General features: G+C 47.9%; 1 protein-coding gene across 1 annotated transcript; it reads right to left on the reverse strand.

Annotated features, from left to right (window-relative positions):
- Positions 1–1,094: 1,094 nt before the first annotated feature.
- On the reverse strand, positions 1,095–15,125 carry LOC114846043 (SH3 and cysteine-rich domain-containing protein 2-like). Its single transcript, XM_029134790.3, has 11 exons — positions 14,770–15,125; positions 7,943–8,318; positions 7,618–7,712; positions 5,668–5,752; positions 5,419–5,531; positions 5,267–5,330; positions 5,035–5,090; positions 4,818–4,906; positions 4,410–4,461; positions 3,191–3,328; positions 1,095–2,962 (listed from the first exon to the last, which is right to left on the reverse strand). The coding sequence occupies exons 1-11, from the start codon at positions 14,857–14,859 to the stop codon at positions 2,864–2,866; spliced, it is 1,257 nt and encodes a 418-aa protein (XP_028990623.1). The 5' UTR covers positions 14,860–15,125; the 3' UTR covers positions 1,095–2,863.
- Positions 15,126–16,325: the final 1,200 nt, after the last annotated feature.

The following is a 16,325-nucleotide window of genomic DNA, read 5'->3' on the forward strand; positions in this document are numbered from 1 at the left end:
GGAGGCTATGAAAAGAAAAGCCGAAAGGCTGATGGTGTGAACGCCGCGCGAAGTTTCCTCTTTCTTTTGCAGCTGTGACGACAGATGTGTGGAGTGAAAGCACTGAAAGCAGATGGAGGTGGAGGTGTGGTGGACCTGCAGGACGGGAACCTAGAGGTGCCACAGGCTTTATTCAGAGGAACATCTGAGGCAAGCCACCAAACAGCCATCTGGTGTGGAGGCAAAAGCACATTATTAGTTTATTTTTCATCTGTTAAAAAAAGACACAGCTTCCCAAAATCAGGAAGTGCCTGTTTTGTTGTACTAGAGGTTCAACGAACAAAGGTTCGTCCTCTCCCCCCACAGCAGAGCTTCATTCTGCTCCTGTCTGTCCGCACTAATCGTATAATCAGCTTCTATTTTAAGCTGTGATTCTTCCAGAATTTGCATTGTTGGTAAATTGCAGCGGGTGAACCCTCCAACGTTTCCCCCGTGCCGCTAAGCCGAACAAGCTGCAAAGCAGCGAGTGCGAGTGTCATATAGATGGTGCAGCATTTCACACATTGGATGAGGCATCCTATTTTATTTAGCCTCTGTGATTCTCCCAGTCAGCGTCTTGCCGCGATGACTATGGATGTAGCGTGTTACTTGCATTCCCCACTAAAGAGAGCGCGGCCTCCTCTGCATGGGCTCAGTGGTGCAGAAAGTGGAGGGGGCCGCGACGTCGTCGGCACCAAAGTCAGCAATTTCCCAAAATGCACGGGCGGCTTGATGTACTGCCAGTTGCACACATTTCTGCTTCTCCCTCCACAGAGGGACGAGAATCACTTTTGATCCAATTTGATAGCAGAACTGGGTCATGATTTGAGAAATGTTCCTCACACCACAGCAGGGACGCACACAGCGCCCGCGTTGCCAGCAGCTCCTCCGCTGCCAATTAAATTTACTGGGAGCTAATCACATTATTTATGGTCATTAAGAGCGGGCAGCCTTCTCGGGCTCGGCACTGTCAACCCGCATGAAACGTCTCGGCGCCATGAAGGGGGACGGGCGCCTCCTGCTCGGACTCAACGGCTCGTTCACCTGTGGGATCGCACAAATAAAACAGGGCACACTTTGACTTTTCAGCCGACTTTATTGAGATTTGTGACGATCGCAGGGCAGGCAGCCATGCAGCGAAACCGGCCCGGTGGTGGCGACGAAGCGAATTCACCTGGGAGACACTGATCCTGAGCCGATAGTGCTTCTAGTCAGCGAGGCTAATGTCGAGGAGCGACACGCTATCGAAGCCGAATGCGCTCTTGAAGCCGGCCTGTGAATTCAAATCTTGGCGAAAGCGCGAGGTGTGGCTACGCGTGGAACAGGCCGAGTACATGAAACAAAGCGAGTGACTAGAACGGTTGTGCATAGTATCAGAACGGGTTTGTGCTGACAGGGCGAGATGTTAGTTCAGCAAAGAGGTGCATACATTAGAAAGTGGAGTATAAATCATAATCTCCTGCAGTTTCTAGTTGTGGAGTTAATGCCCTTTCTGAAATTGTGAACAGCTGCAAACCTCCTGGTCAGAGTGCTACTATGTACAGTGTTTATAAGGCTATTTACATATACTGTCATATTGTATTTACACTTATTGCTGCAACAAAGGCGGTTTCCACTGCCTTATAGGATATATGACAGAGCAATAAATCAAACGGTCTGAGGTGATTTGGCCTTTTACCACCTTTGATTATAGAATAGTAACAGTCCCCTTGAGTAACTAAATCGCGTGTGCTGGGATAAATATTAGCCATTCATCAAGAATTCTACTCTTTAGCAGCTTCTCCCCATTTGGACAAATACAGTAACAATGAGTTAGGCTTTTATCCATAACATAATTACAATATTTCTTTGTGTGGCTTCATCCTGAATGAAAAGCAAGCGCGTCAGAGAGTGGAGACACGCCACACACACAGACACACACACACAGAGTGAGCGCAGGCCATTACGTGGAGATAAACATGAAGCGGGTTCCAGCGGCCGGAGGATGCGAGTGTGCAGCGAAGGCCGTGATTGAAGGGCACACTGAGAAAGACGCTCCCCGAGGTGCGCGCAAAGCATTTGTCACATCGGAGCTGCGACGAGCGAAGCGCCGCTGCAATCTAATCACCGGGGAGCAGGCGGAATTACAGGAACCCCAGCGTGCCGGCGTGGGCGTGTGAGTTATGACTTCTATTTGACCAGAATGGAGCCCACGACTTTGTTCTTTGCTTTACTTGTCTATTTTTTTAACATAATGTAGTACCTGAATCATTTTCAGTCAGACTAAGGGTGACGCATATGCACATCATGGCTCCAGACTGCAACAGCGGACACGTGCACATGGAAGTGGGTCTTGGTGGTTTGTACCTTGAGTTAAGCCACTTCTTACCAAGCAACTACTACAAACAACTACAGCGTCCTACGACGGCTCATCTTTTGTTTTCTTCGCACATTCAACAGTTTGCTCACAAACACTTTTAGGCACGGACTTGGACACGCCTTGACATCATAATGCAACAGTCCTCTCCCCTTAGTTGCAGATGCTTCGCCAGTGGGTTGGCGAGTGAGGTACAGTATCCACGCTTCCTGCCCACGTTTCCTGTTTTAAATAAGATGCTACATTTCTGTTGTGAGTCTGTATAAAACCGCACTGAGGAAAGTTGTGCTACAGGAAAAGTAGCTCGTCTCTTCCCTTCAATGCGAGTCGTGGTCCGACGTCCACTAAAGCTGCAAATCTCTGCCACTTTAAAGAAGGGTGGAGGTGCTGGGTTTGCGGTCAGTGAGGTGTTGGGTAAACACTCCTGAGTTTTCCTCCATCGTAGTGAACTTCTCTGTCAGATGAGGCTCATGGAGCGGGACTGCGCCGTCATATTTCTAATAGGAACTTCACCGGGACCAGGCCTCTCTTCTTCCCGCTGCTCAGCCGCAGGAACCCGTCGGTCTCCTCGTTCTTCCCCACGCAGATCTGCAGATTGAGAGTCGGGGGGGAGGGGAGAGGGCAATATGGTGCGGAGGGGGGGGACATTCGGCGATGTGTGAATTTGTGGACTGAGGCTAAAAGTGAGCGGCATCGGAGGCTATCGTCCTCTGCGATTTCAGCAGCTCCGTGCATGGATTTGCATACATTGTAATATTTATCGAGTGCGTGTGTGTAACACAGAAAGAGAGAGGGAGAGAGAGTGTGGGTCTTCACCTGGGCTTCTTTCACAGTCATCTGGCCTTTGTCTCGGTTGCCGTGGAAACCAGCGGTGACCTTCCACACCCGCTCCCCAGGACGAACCCGCTGCACAAAGTTGGCTGGAAAAAAACCCACCTTGGCTTTGCTTTTCCCCTGGTAAACACAAGCACACACACGCACGCACGCACACACACGCACACACACGCACACACGCACACAGTAACTGTTTACGTATAAATAAATACTACATCATCATCATTCATCAGATTGCGGAAACTGGTTCCATATTTCCTGCCTTGAATAATATGAAGCCAGTTTTGTTTGTTGACCTCAAAATAAACCTCACTTTGCCTTTTTGTCGACAAAAACAAGCGTCTGCATTTCAATTTTCCGCCTGCTCATAACGCAAACATCAAACCTCCTCGTCTGAGCACATGTAATTAGATGCTCTGGTTTTCCTTGTTTACTTGAACAACTGTCCATATAAGCATCGAGCTATTCGCACCAACAAAACTGAATTTAAATTGCCATCACTAATAACAATCATTTTGCATATTAAAATAAATACACATTTTCACTTTCAATCAGTAAAAAGGAATATTTTATTTTGTTTTTTCCTCCACATGAAAACAAAACAAGCCATGTTTTAGCTGAGGGCCTCGCCGAAGGCCAGAAAACATTGCTGTAAATCCCACATCTTCAGTTTGTTCCATTTTAAATGAGCATTTAACTTTTAAATTCATTATTCAGTAAATTGTTTATGTGAAGACCTGCCTGCCCTCATTAAACCTGCCCCATTAAATCCTGACTGCAACCTGTCGCCTTCCGTTTCATGCTAACGAGCTCTGCTCACATCCACAGCCGCAGTCCTTCAAGCACCTACTGTACATCCACCAGCTCCTCAGTCCCACTGACTCAGCGCATCTGCTTTGAACTGTGCGTGGAGCCCATCGTGATGCTGTTTTTCTCCTGGTTACTTCAAGTACATTGCGGTAAAACAGGTCTCACCATGGTAACATGCATGTTGTCATAATAATAACTGTCTCATCAGTACATAAAAACAACAACAACAACAACTCTGTATTGTTTAAGTGTAGGACAAATAATGGCACAAAACAAACACACACACACACACACACACACACACACACACACACACACACACACACACACACACACACACACACACACACACACACACACACACACACACACAGATAATGTGCCAGCCCACCTTCCACCAGTCCTCATTGGAGTCATCTGTGACCTGGACCCTGTCACCAGGTCTGCAGGAAAAACAGATCAGTCAGTCAAAGTTACAGTAGATTAAATTCTATCACTCATCAGTGCACGGGTGATGATAGTCTGTGCATGGTGGCTTTCTGTGCACAGACATATCCTCCTGATTCCTGGTGGGTATCATTCCACACTCCTACTACTCCTACTGTGGCATACAAAGGCTCTCTTGTGTCCTGTCAGACACTTGTCCTTCTCCCTCCTGTTGTCCTAAGCCCTCAAACCCCTGCCATCATCCCGCTGAGCAGACAGATGGTCCATAACAATTCCACCAGAATCACCTGATCGCGTGCTTACACACACACACACACATACACACACGCACACACACAGGACTTAGACTTACTGTAGCTCCAGGTCGTCCTTCTCCTGAGGCAGGAACTTGTAGAGGGCCACGTAGGTGTGGATGGAGTGAACCTCTACTCGTTTTGGAGTCTGACAACGACAGAAACACAGGCTGACAACGCTGTACGTTCATCCTGCGGACGTCTAAAATCGAATGAAAAGGCCGGAGGTTTTGAAGAAATATGTGGTGAAGGGTGAAAGCAATGCTGACTGCACACCTTGAGGCTGACCCGGTCTTCAGAATCCGCCTTCTCGCTTTCAGGAGGGGTGAGCACTGGAGACACATGAGCACAAAGACGCAGAGAGAGCGAGTTTGACAGCAACACAAAGGTCACAGGAGAGGGTGGAGGAAACAGACAGAACACGGAAGCCAAGGTCAGCAGTCTAAACAGAAACAATCCTGGGACCAGGTGAGAGACGGTACCGCTCAAACCAGCAGACGCGACTCACTTCCCGGGATGCTCTCCTCCTCTGCTATCGGCTGGTTTTCCAGTTTGTCTTGTGGTTTTTCTGCCTGTAATCAAGAACGTGTCGCAGCGTCAACAGCATCTCATGGACAGGCGCCGTCTGAGCACGGCATGTGTGTTTTCATGGTTTCATACCTCGTGAAAGGGCGACTCAGAGATGCTGCTGAAGCTGGAGCGGCTCATCTGAGCCAGCGACGTCCCGTAGCGGAGCGCCTCATATATCGGGTCCACGGTGCTGTTTTCTGCCTCTACACGACAACAGGTAGAGTGAATTCCTGTTATCTCGTTGCCTGTCAGGCCCTCGAGGCCACGGACATTGATTAGTCACAATGGGTTTTCAGTTGTTGGGGCGGCAGTAAATCAGCCCGGGCTCCCATCACTCACCCTGAGCAGCGGGAGCCTCTCTGACCACACCCAGCGGGTCGCTGGTGAGTAAAGGAGAGCTGAAATTCCTCTTGAAAGCTCCCGTCTGACAACAAACAAAGGAGGAGACAAATACTGCGTCAGGTGAAAATAGCGTTGATGTACTCTGTGTGTGTGAAAACGCTACGACAGTCGGGGGGGGGGGGGACTGATCCTGACCCTGAACATGAAAGCATGCATGCACATGTAAATCCAGTTTGTGAAGGTTACAACAACACCAATTAGTAGTAGGACATGCAGCCACTAAGGAACTAATGCTTATTATCCACCCTGACCTTCACTCCCCCATTTTAAACTTTTTTTCAGCTTGCAGACTCAACACCAAGGAATCATGTTGAACAAGCAGATGCGGTTCAGTCCCTTTAATTCCACAGCTGGTCACCTTACATGGCAAATATAAGCGGTACTGGTGTTTACTTATATCATCTTAAATGCAGCCGATGCGATAGATTGCTGTAAGAATTCATAACCCATTAGCTTAATTACTGACGAACGCTGCTGTTCGACGCATCAACTTTTTCCCCCCTCATCTGCTTTCAAGCAAATTTATCCACACGCTCTGTGTAATGAGGCATCACAACCAGCGCAGCCGGTTACTGTACAAGCTTTAATGTTTGATTGTGTTTCTTTATTTAGCAAAGGAAATGTGTTTAGCTACAGCACGTGACTCATCAGCCTAATGTAACAGTTCAAAGCCTTTTTTTTTTAACATTGGAGCGGTGCTGGATCCACTCTCTTCTGCAAATAGACGCTGATTCTAAATATATTTTCCCAGCTTCCTCTGATGTCTTGACGTCTGCTTTAAAGTTAGCGGCGCACGCTGGAAATAGCACGTCAGGTGTGTCAAATGTTGGACTTGTCTTGTGTCATCCTGCGGCACATTCTGCGATTCAGCCTTCACATATTCCACCACAGACACGCACCGTGTCATGATGCATCACACCTGGGATCACCATCAATAATTCACCCAGCGACTGACAATGAATTGAGAGAATCGCTCGCTTTGTTGTGGCTTTTTATCGTTAGAGTAAAATATTGTTGTCTAATAAGCGTGAGTGACAATGTGACACGTAAGTGTAGTACGTCTAAAAAGTACAGTCATCCAAAAGTGAAACGCTGCTTTGAGGTGCTGAGGGTGAGACACGGCTGCTTTGAGGACTGACAGACGAGAATTTGCCCAGAATCTATTTTCATCTCCTTCCTCACGGATTTCACCACAACACAACCTCAGGGGTTTTGTCGGCATTTTTAACCGATTCTGCAATTACAAGCTGTTGACTGCTCCCTTTGCACCCAGCAGTCAAATACTGCCTCTGTGACTGCATGCCATCATGCAGTATCACTAACAGTGACAGTGTAGTGCCTCTCATGCAGAGTCAAAAGAGCAAACGGGATGAAATTTTACACGGTCAGCTGAGATGCTCAGGAAGCAAGATTCAAAAACAGACTCACACAAAGCTCAGGTAAAAAATGTTTGTAAGGCTCAGACATTACTTTATTACATTATTAAATTGAATTCATTGCTGTGATCCCAACGTACTCAGGTTTAGGTGAAAATGTATAAAACCAAGGTGAGAAACCAACATCAGCTCATGCAAAATGCCCAATATCTGCTTTGATGAGTGTGCTGCGATTGAAGGGACACTGCTGAACGCCTGGCTCCAGCCTCCCATGTCACATCCTCGGTGGATTGTGTGCGCCTCAGACACACTGAATTTCACACTGAATTATAGGCAGCACCAGCTGGTACAGGGAGATATTGATTTTTCCAGCAGAGTTGAGCGGGTCGGGACGAAATGTAGCACCAAGACGCAAGCGGAGGGCGCTGTGTGCGAAGAGCCGGGTCCTATCAGTGTCACTCGGTCCTCTCGGCGGCGAGCGTGAGGACGCCGTGCGTCTGGGCGCTCTTACCTTGCCGTTGCAGGGCTGCTGCGAGAGCTCCGACGAGCACCACAGATGTGCGGCCAGCTTACAGGCTTTGCAGCGCAGCCCCTGCTTGGAGTTCCCTGCACGGATGAAACGGCTCATTTAGCACACGTGGTCCGGTTGGCAGCAATTATGAAAGCTACAAACTCATGAGAGGCGTGTGGGAGGAGAGCAGCACCGGGTCTGAGCAACAACCATGTTACAGAAGCCTCTAAGTTACTTATCTAAACATAAGCACCATGAAATACGGTTTAGTGAACTCCTGTGTTAACTTCTCTTCATTCTTTGTATAAGTGTAGCGTTTTCCTACCTTGGATCATGTGTTTGCATTGCTGGCAGGTGGCGGCCCGGCGGAAGACGTGCTCCTGGAAACAGTGGGTCTTGACCGGCTGCACAGTCTGGCCCTGAGACTTTGGCTGAGGTTTGAAGGCGATGGACAGCGAAGGACTGATGGAGGGCGAGCGCGACGACAGCGACAGGTTGGGGCTGACGGAGGGAGACAGCGACGGAGAGCGCTCGTACGCCAGCGGGGAGTCGGCGAAGGGGGGGGGCGACGGCAGCGGCGGGGGGGTCGCTATGACGCCGGACGGAGGCCGGGCTTCGCCGTTGCTGCGCTGGAAGAAGTTGTCCACGCTTTTGCTGCGCATGACTGATTTGAGGGACAGGGAGCGCTTCAGCCGCTGCAGCTGCAGGGGAAGGTGAAGATGATGTTTAGGTGGAGGCGAAAGCACAAGAATAATGCTGCAATGGGAGACGTGAAGATTTCCAGAGACATCTGCATACAATAAGACTGAGCGGAACCTGAGACAAACACTTTCTTTCAAACATGGGTGAAACTTTGAAGTAGGAGCCGTGATGAGATGCACAGTCAATGTTAAAGTCTGTCCGCTACCCTCCGACTGTCCTTGCCCCGTCACGCTGACTTCTGATCTCACGTCGACTGTCATCCCCTGTGAATCCATTCAAGTCAATACCCCTTAAAATTCACATTTGACTCGTTTTATTGAGCGACCCGCACCTTTGAATTTGATGCAATTAGTGATGCACATCAAATAGTGTTTATCTTGGCCTCGGCCTGACTCTGCCTCCCGCGCCTTCACAACAAAGGGGAAATGATAACGACAACCAGTCACAGGCACTTACAATACATGTACAGCAGGAGTGACAGGACCAGATATAAGTAAATAATGAATAGTTTGACACATTTCCTCTGCATAAATACTCACATAGCCAATAAAAAAACTCTACTCGCATTGGATTTGATCTACTATCAAAAACTGCAGCATCGCCCATCTGAACTCCTTCAAAAGAAAACTCAGTCAATAGCCCCGACCAGGTTCTTCTTTTTCTTCTCTGAGCTACAGATTCTCGGATGCCAATTAGTCTGAGTGATGAAGCCCCGCCTCCCCGTTGACCCATTAGCGAGTGGCTCTCGTAAATGTTTCCTGCAGGGAGCTGAGTCCGTGCTTTCCTTAATGGCCTTCCCTCGGCGTTGCCGGTGGCCCATTCTGTAATGGATGTTCCGTTCTATTAGATTTGCAAGTTGTCCGACTTTGTTACGCGTCGGCGTGGCGAAGGGCCGTCGTCGCTCCGGCTCCAAGGGAAACGAAAGTTCTTCAGAAGTAGACTATGTAACACAGGGCTAAATATACCTGTCAGCACATTTACAGGAATTAAAGGCACAAACGCTTAAATGAAGATTTACACTACATGCTAAACTCCACTCCATTAGGAATAAAATGGTGCTTCCAGGCTGTTGCCTGTACAGGACCCTGACCTCGACCCCATCCAGCACCTGTGTGATGGATTGCAACTGTGACTGCAATCAAGGTTTTACTGCTCAGCCTCAGCACTGGACATCACAGTGCCCTTGGGAGCAGATCTCTGGTAAGCAAGGCTCAGACAGGGCGGTGTGAAAGGATGGGGACCGCTAACAAATACTAATGTGCCCACAGCTTAGCATTGTTACATAGGCATGCTGCTAGATTGTCCACCTGGGAACAGGAACATATGGTGCTGAGGCAGAGCGACCCCTCCTCGCGGAAAGTCTGTCGGCAGCGAACGCGACCAGAAACGGTGTTAAACGTCAGCGTTCCCTTTTTATAATGCGAAAGTATTCTGTAAACAGCGCATTAATACCCGCACGGCTGCAAAGCGCTGCGAGAAGCTGTGAACGGTGCGTAATGTCTCGACTCATCAAAGATTGATTTGCATGTGTAAAGCTCATTACGTGAGACTCATTAAGGAAAATGCGTTTGGTTTATGCAGATGTGCTACAACAATGTGCAATGGGTTTTCTTTCTCATCTTCTCTGGGCCTTCGCCTTTTATTTATCAGTTATTAGAAAAATAATAGTTTTGTACTTATCTAATGCGTTTTTATTATTCCTTACACTGGTCAAATTGCTCATCTATCTATTATTTCAGACGAAGGATGGTGGAGGGTCTGGACCAGGAGTGCAAAGGCTTTTAATAATGCGCTGTAGCGTAAACGCTTGGCATTTATGAACAGTCAAGAGGAAGGAGCTGGCGGCTCTTAAAGGTTGCTGAGGCTGGTGGCGCCTGCCACGGAGGAAACGGTAGGTCAGCGAAGAGGAGGCATTTATCACGGCAGCGGCGTGGCCCCCGGGGGCCTTCGGGTGTCAAAAGCTCCAGGTATATTAACAAGCACATACCGAGATGAACACGAGTGGGTCTGTGTAGGAAGGTCATTGAATGTCGCTTCTCCATGTGTGTAAATACTGATGCAGGTAACAACGCTGCAGCTGTGGGACACAGGAGGAAACAGGCGCTACGAACGTTTCTTCAGTCTAGAAAAGGTGTGTTATGATTGCACATATATTAAAAGCTGAACCTGAAACATTAATACATCTGCCTGGGTCTCTTAATAATTGAAAGCTGCAGGGCATCATGTTACACACACACCATTATCTTGTATTTTTTTATTATACCGGAGTGGCTTTGTGTATTTGTACTAGCACAGCTGGTTGACTGACGCAGTGTTTTTATACATCCCGTAACAAGCGCCGCTGAAAACGGAGCAGGAATCAAACGGAGAATACTAATGAATGCAAATGTCTACATTCCTTCGCGGCGCCGGCGTGTGTCGGTGCGGTTTGGAGAAGCCTATTTATGGATCACAGAACTGGAGGCCCATCACAGGCTGAACTACTGACAGCAATTAGCTCATCACAGTGTAAGTAGTGTAGCGTACCAGAAGAGACGGAGGCTGGAGGGAGAAAATGAAGCACGGAATACGAAAGTTTGAGCGCTGGAAGAAAGTGGGGGAAATAATTAGTGGGTAAAGAAGGAAGATATACAGTAGGCGCCATTTTCTCATCTTTGCAAGTCAAACTGATGGAACATAGCATCCACTGGGCCTTAGTATCACTGCTGTGACAGAGGAGACACCCTGACATGCTCTTCGTCTCGTGCAGGTTTCTATAATTAATGCCTGGTGCGATGCTGACCCAACTCTCATGTTTCAGCCACTTACAACTAATGGTTCAACCGCATGATGACATGTTGAAGTTTAAAAGATCGCTTCACCCCAGTTTGGCTCCATTTCAGGTTTGGGTCATCAACAATGCCACATAAATAAACTCTGTCCTTTTTCCGTAAATATGGCATCACATAGATGATTTAACTCGAATTCACTGGAGTGAATTTATAGTCTTCTGTCAAAGAATCAGAGAGGGAGGTGCGCGCGGTGCAGATGTAAAAACCTCCAATGCTAAATCATCAACTTATTACATCAGCTTTATGCTGAGTCTGGCACAAGCAGCATTCCTCAACAGAGCCAAGCCTTTTGTGTTATGTATCAGAGGACACAGCGAGACGCCATGATGCAAGCTTTCACAGCCCATTGGCTAACATGTACTGAGCTGTACACCCATTACTCAAAATAAAAAATAGCATTAATGTTATTTTGTATGTTACAGAAATAAACTCCTTCATGCTTATTAGTCTTATTACGGACGTAATTCACTTTGGAATAAATTAACGCAATTGAAATCTGTCAGGCTAGCTTCCTGTTTGTCTGCAGACTGGGACACTGAGCAACTTACGCTCCAACCACGTCATCCACACCGAGCAGGTGCACCCCAGGTTTCTTAGTACGTGTCTAACCGCTCAGTGTTCAGCCTCTTCCTGAAGGCGATGGGGCTTGGCTTTCTTATTGCTGTGACCCGAGGCTTGGATTAAGGGGTGGCCTCACGGGCACGGCTCCAGCTGAATCTGCTCAGATGAACGTGCACCCACCGAAATGTGCAAGCAGAACGCCGTAATGCTGCATTGGTGATGGACCGTCAGCATTGGAACGAACCCGCAGCATCCTGAATTGGAGAATGCACAGCTTGGCCTTTTAGACATGGAATAACGCCAGAGGTTCACCATCATTTAAGCTGGAACCCGAGGTCAGCGCTAAACAAAAAGGACTCAACAAAGTCTCTTATCCCCAGCAGACTCCGTTTGTACCCTGACACTGCACGTGGGGCCCTGCTGAATCAGCGGCATTTAGAGAACTCAATCAAGGACAGTAATTCAGTGACCTAATCATCAGTCAAAATATCACTAACAGTGGTCAACACAGGAAAAATAAGCCCATCGGAGGGGCCCTAGAGAACATAAGGTTGGTTAGCAGCTTGCAGCCTTTACAGAAATGACAGCGATGATGCCCTTTGTGTGTTTTCTGTCACTGTAAACATGAATCTCTTAGTTATTCTCACCATGTCGGCCTCTCTCCAAGCCCTCATCTGCTTTCAGTACAGACGTTATTTTGATTCAAAGGTCGGCAGCAAGTCAGTCATTCTGACACCCAATACAAACATATCACGGTCTGATTGAGTGACGCTCTCTCCTGTTAACAGCAGCGCGGATGAGACGTGCGTTGGCAAGAGGAGCAGGACTTTGAGACAGGAATGTAAAAATAGCCAAGAGGACAATAAAGTCACCCCTTTCAAAACTCACTAATGAAACGAATTAAATAAAACAGCATCATCACTGTCACTCTGTGCCCTCCTTTGTGTTTATCTCCTCCTTCCTGCATTTCTATCATCGCACGGAGCCTCTCATCTCTCAGCGCAACTGAGAAGGTCGACACTGTGCGAAAGAAAGTCTGGATGCAAAGAGTGAAAGACGGGAAGAGGTCGAGTGCAGGGGGGAGAGGCCAGGTTTTAAATTCCAGTTTATAACGGGCGACAGTCAATAGAAAGGAAAGGAAATACATTCTCGGAGGAGAGAGGCCGATAGGAAGGTTTGAGGGATAAAAAGCGAGTGTGAAGGGCAAAATCAGAAGGAAAACGTTGCAATCATTTTACACCATAAAAACGTCGCTGCGTTAGCGGGGGAAGTTATTGTCCATGTGACGACCCTGCAGAATGGAGCAGAGCACCATCATACAGTCACATCCAGCATGAGAACTCAAAGTATATGGAACTGCACACAAATCACGAGCTGAGCTGAGTGCAGCCTCATTTAAGCATGTGCGTTAACGTTTAGCAGTATCTATAACGAACGCCACTGCTTCGTCTTGCAAACTATTAGACATCATCCATTCCTCTCTACCTCAGTCATAGCAAGACTCTTCACTGGCATATGCTCCAAGTGATTAGACAGAAATAATACTACTTTTGGAGCCATCACCTAGCCGTGGAGGTGGAGGAGGTGGAATGACTTCATTTTCTGTCACACTCTCTATTAGAAGCCCTCTAGAAAGCTGCTGGGCCCACTTAGCTCCATAATAAATACCCTGAGAGCCGAGGGACGGAGGAGAGACGGCGAGCGGGAGATGAAGAAGGGCTGACGGAGAGATGAGACGGACTGCAGAGAGAGAGAGAGGTGATAAAAAGGAGCTGGGGAATAGAAAAGAGGCTTTGGAAGGTAAGGACGTACGTGTAGTTAAGGAATAAACTAGTGTAGTTACACCCCTGAGCCGGCTGTAGCACAGATTTACAGGCCTTTGCCTCCACGTTCCAGCTCCGCTCTGCTTCTGCGGCTGCAGAAGGGAGGCTCGGCGCACGCAGAGCTGACGCAGCTCGCAGGCTGGTGTTTTCGTCCCGGTTCAGCTTCGTCGCGGCGGCCATTTGTGTGAATTATGACCCTGCCCCCCCGGCAAGGCGCGGCAAACATCTGCCGGCTGATTGGGCCATAAATTCAGCCGGCGTCGTCCATCGTGTCGTCTGCAGTGGAACAGAAACAAGGGGCCCGTGCAGCCAGGTTGGCACCGGGTCCCTGTGGGGAGCGGACCTGTAACGTGACGCTCAAGTCCTTTAAATATTAAATCATCATTACATCTCAACAAAGCTGGAAAATGCACCACTGCCCAAGAACATGGAGGCCTTAAAGACTGATCTATCTGATCTTAAGAGGTTTAAAATGCTCATATAGGCTAAACATGATCTGATCTGAAATATTAAATTAAAGTTTAAATATAATGATATATTCCATATCCCCAAATTACAGTGCTAATCGAATTACTCTGGCAGGAAACGTGACGCCAGGTAACTTAAGTGGGAGTGATGATGATGATGATGATGATGATGATGATGATGGTTAATGAAGCCCCAGCAGCCGTGCTCCGACCCTGTGGCAGGTTAATCCGGTTGTGCCTTCACCCTGTTTACCTTCCTGTGTGTTGCGACGGTCCCACTGGTTTTGTATCAAATCCACAATGATTTAAATCACCTCTACTGGAATCCACGTGTTTCTACTAAATATCACCGACACTTGCCCTAAACTGTACGCTGTGCAGAATTTGCAGCGTGCTATGACGTCTGTCTACTTTCTTATTTTCTATAACTGATGCAATTCACACTTTACCTGCTCTGTTTTCCTGCATTCATAGCAACGTGAAGCAGGAGGCAGAGTCACGCACCCCCAGGTAATCTTTGCCCTCCACCTCGGAGGTCAGGGTAGTTACACTGATGAAATCAGCTTAGAGTCGTTATGCAAGACCTGCAGCCGCCACACAATTAGCATTTTAGCACAAGCGGCAACTTAATTACTCCGAGCAGACGGTAAAATAAGTTCAAATCCAATTCAGTGCAATCCTTCACGTGCGTTTTATTTATAACCCCAGCTTCAAAAACGCACTTTCCCCCCGTAAATCACTGCTTTGTGCGCACAGGTGTGACGTTACCTTTGACTCGGGTTGGATCGGAACAGCAGCCTGTGGTCGGTGAAGGTCCCGGTTCTGGGGCTCATTCTCCTTGTCGCTGATTTCCGTCATCTCATATCCCAAAAGGCGCCTCCGACGGCAAAAGTGAAGAAAACCGCCGCGTCCACGGTGACAGAGAGATGAAGGAAGATGGGGCGAAGAGGTGAAGCTGCGCACGACTCTCAACTCATCTGCCCTCGTGCGGCACGTTTCAACTCTAATATTCTGCTTTCGCGGGCGAAGCGACGCTCCCGCGGCTTCCCGCGGTCGATCTGTCCAGCCCTCTCTGCTGCCTCGGCTCGTGCGCGCGCGCACACTCACGCGCGTGCTCTTACGGCAACTTTGATTTTGCCGTGACAAGGTGCTCGGCTCCTCCCGATTGGTCCACACGTGGGAGCCGGCGGGATTGGCTGAGGGATGGTGACGTCGCACAAACTGCAGGTGGAGCAAGGAAATTCACGACGAATGAGGTTTTCGAAACTTTGAAAATGCGGCAATTATACACGTTTTTTCATTTTTTATGGATGACACCATAGTAACTAAATGACATTAAGCCCTTTATTGCATTTAAGCCTGGTTGTGTAGTTGTGATGTGAGAGATTAGAAAAGACACAAAGACAATTTGACTGGTGACTGGTGAACACAATCCCTCACAGGTGTTAACAAAAGGTAATATGAGCATGTTGTTCTTATAACAGTAGGTATTATAGTTCTATCTAATAATAATAATAATAATAATAATATTTTTTTAGCATTGCTGGAATTATTATTGCATGTAAAAATGAATCTGTTTTCCAAGTATAATGTAAAAGACTGTGAGCCTTTGTTTGAGAGCAGCACTAGCTGTGCCTTGAGCGACCAGACAGAAACACAGTCCTCAGAGAGAGCCAGTGGCCAAGTACGGGTGGCTGATTCAGCACCAAGGACAGCTCCCCTCCGCCTGCCTCGCTCCGTGAATGTGTGTCACAAGTTATCGGCCATCGCTGCAAGTAAAACCCTCCCACAGCCACTCATCAAACTAGCTTTGTTTGTTAATGGCGGTTTCTCTTATCAAGCGAGCTCAGATGCGCTTGTTGCAGCATGTGAACAGCATCAAAATAGCTCGGCGGCCCAGTGTGCAGATAGATAGCGGTTGAGCGATGTATTCTCTCAGACACAGGGATGGTCTGTACGCCGTGTCCTAGTTCCTTAATCGCGGTTGTCTGAAATGATCATGGCTGGTCTGGAGCAGCTTGACAGTGCATGGAGAGCCTCTGTAATTTCCCAGCACTGAAACAGTAAGGTGTCATAGTGCAGCAGGTATTAATGCATGAATCACCATAATGGTTTGTTTCTATTTTGTTTAGTCCTAATGCCGACATGACCACGAGTGAATCATAACATCCATAAAAAGCACCGTTTTATACACATTGATGAGAAACCACAGTATGAAGCAGCTACGTCCCTTGCTCTCATGTCAGAACTCTAGCTGATATCCATTTTGCAGCATCATCTTTTATTTACTGCTCAGGGGAACTTTTCTTGCTCTACTTTTCGGT

Source organism: Betta splendens, chromosome 19 (assembly GCF_900634795.4).
Source record: "Betta splendens chromosome 19, fBetSpl5.4, whole genome shotgun sequence".
Lineage (NCBI taxonomy): Eukaryota > Metazoa > Chordata > Actinopteri > Anabantiformes > Osphronemidae > Betta > Betta splendens.